This window comes from Morone saxatilis, unplaced genomic scaffold (genome assembly GCF_004916995.1).
Source record: "Morone saxatilis isolate NCDOM2014 unplaced genomic scaffold, NCSU_SB_2.0 Contig10, whole genome shotgun sequence".
In the NCBI taxonomy this organism is placed as follows: domain Eukaryota; kingdom Metazoa; phylum Chordata; class Actinopteri; family Moronidae; genus Morone; species Morone saxatilis.
In genome coordinates, this window is record NW_023339652.1 from 17,864,964 (window position 1) to 17,867,457 (window position 2,494).

General features: G+C 42.8%; 1 protein-coding gene across 1 annotated transcript in view; it reads right to left on the minus strand.

Annotated features, from left to right (window-relative positions):
• Positions 1-566: 566 nt before the first annotated feature.
• Positions 567-2,494, minus strand: part of ttll12 (tubulin tyrosine ligase-like family, member 12) — a 9,175-nt gene continuing 7,247 nt past the window's right edge. The window contains exons 8-10 of the mRNA XM_035680198.1: positions 2,112-2,180; positions 1,774-1,912; positions 567-986 (exon numbers count right to left, since the gene is read on the minus strand). Coding sequence (XP_035536091.1) covers positions 835-986; positions 1,774-1,912; positions 2,112-2,180 — 360 coding nt within the window. The 3' untranslated portion in view covers positions 567-834. The remainder of the gene's footprint in view (positions 987-1,773; positions 1,913-2,111; positions 2,181-2,494) is intronic.

Here is a 2,494-nt window from a genome sequence, read left to right on the forward strand (position 1 = left end):
TGTGTGTGTGTTAACTGTGATTTTTTGTGCATTATAAATATGTTTCAAATTGCAGCTTGTGGTGTTCCAGATACCTCACCTGTTGGCATGTACCAAGGCTGAGTCCTTGCTGCAGTGGATGCAGCCATAGGTTTGAGTCCGACTTGTGGCAAATGCTCAAACCTATGGCTATCTATCTCTCACTCTTCAGCTGTCACTATCCATTGAAGGCAATAATGGAAAGCCTATTTCCAACCATACAGAAACATATGTCCTTATTTGTAGATGACTGCTCACTTACACTTTCCTATTTCCAAGCAAGCACATGCTGTTCTGTGTTGGTCTGAGTGTTCTCTCTTTCACCTTCACCCTCTTCATTTCCTCTCCAACTCCTGCAGCTAACACTATGCCCCACTCTCTGTGCCACGAGGACTTCTGGGGCTCCGCACACTCTTGGACTTTCTTGAGGAGGAGACATGTGAAACAACAAGGCAAGACAGAACTAATAGGAAGGTGGCAGGTGAAAAGAGGTAAATGAACAAGAACAAGAGTTATTTGTCCCAGAATCATTTATGATACAACTAGAGTTTATCCAACATTGTTTTTATTGCTTCTCATTTGTACAATAGCGTTCTGGTTTGGATCACCAACACAAGCAGTATTGCGAATAACTTTGTAATCATTGCACTGAAATGAAAAAAGGCAACTGGGTTTATGACAAACTGAGCTACAAACAACAAACGACAAACTGACAAACCAACAGAGAAACAGATCCATAGAGGAAGTGTGAAAGAAGATGGAAAAGTATTGAGGGAAAAATATGACTGCAGACACTCCCCTATGCTGTTGAGTTGATTATGCAATCTGTGTGACCGGGCAGTGCTCAGGCTGATCCAGGAACAGCGTCTGGAACATGTGATTGTAGAAGGAGGGGTGGTAGAGGCAGGCCCGGGCGCAGTCTGGGCTGAAGTTCAACTCCAGGATCTGAGGCTGCATGACCCGCTCACCTGACCCAGGATCAGAAAGCACACAAATTAAGAAACAAAAAGACTCAGAAAGATCCATTTTTATCTACAGAGGGAGGACAATGGGGAACTGCCATGTTTCTATAGTAGCCCAGAACGAACAAACCAAACACTGGCTCTGGATGGGGTCTTTTTCGTGGCAACCGTAGTACCAATCAGAAACTACACCACTAGCTAGATACACAGTGGTGCTTTATCATATGTGACTGAAAGACTGTTGTTCTTTTTTATAACTTGGACGTTATTTTCCAACGTGTTTGTGTCTAAGCGACTAATGTGGACAACAAATTGTCCAGTATTGAGCGAGAGCACTGCAGCCAGCAGCCGCAAACCGGCCTGTAAAATCCTTTTAGGGCAATTGTGCACAGTCAAAGTATGTTCACTAACAGTGCTTGTTTTTGCCACTGACAGGCTCTGATTGTGATTCTAAGTGTCTGATAACATTATGGAAAGGATTCCTGCAGAGATAAACCTTTTTGTTAAAGAGTGAGATCCTTTCTGTTTAACCAGCGGCTGTTATATTGCTATGTTCAAAGTTACCGGACTCCATTGACAAAAACTGTATTGCTTTTAGTTGCTGCTTCGATCACTTAGTTTGTTTGGGTTATTGTGCGAGTGCTGCTTTAAAAGTCCTCCCAAGAGTGAAACTGACCCATGGAAAAAGACCCTTAACCTCTTATAAGTTGAAACCTCTTCAGAGCTGAGGCTCAAAGCAGTAGTAGATGTTTGTTAACCCTGCAACTGAATTAAGTATAGAACAAATGCTCACCATTTTGCCCTGTACTCCACTTCAACATGAGGTCTACAGCATAGATTGCCCGGGATGATGGGTAGGGACAAATACCATAAGGAGCTGGTCGAGCCGAAGCTGCCTGGAAGAGTTCCAAGAATGCTTTAAACAACTCCGCCTGTGAGAGGTAGGAGAAGGAAGAAAGGGAAGCCAACCAATACATTTTTTTGACGATTATCAGTCTGGTTTAGTTAAAAGGCAGGAGGTGCAGCTCAGGAAATAAAATTGGACATGTTCTTGTGGTCAAAATGTAGGTCTAGTTCCTTATTTTAAAAAGTTCTTGAAAAAGTTGAAACAGGCTAAAGATTCCCACTTACTTCCACCTCCTTCCACGGATACTGTGGGTACTGCTCTTCAAACATGGGGATGAACTCATCGTAGTGCACCTAGAGACAGAGATTCAACTTCTGTTACAAGACTTTAACCACTACATCTGACTGATCCAAGCTTTGTTAGCATGCCCTTACCCAAACCCTTGTGTTTTTACAGATTACTTTTTGGCATTCTCGCCTTTATTTGATAGTTAGCAGTTAGAGACACAGGAAACACAGGGAGAGAAAGTGCAACAAAAGGTCCCCAGGCAGGGTCAAACCAGAGCATGTTGTGGTTGCCCGGTCTCAGCCAGACCAGGTTGCTCTGATATTACAGGTGCATCTCAATAAATTAGAATATCATGACAAAGTTCATTTATTTCAGTAAT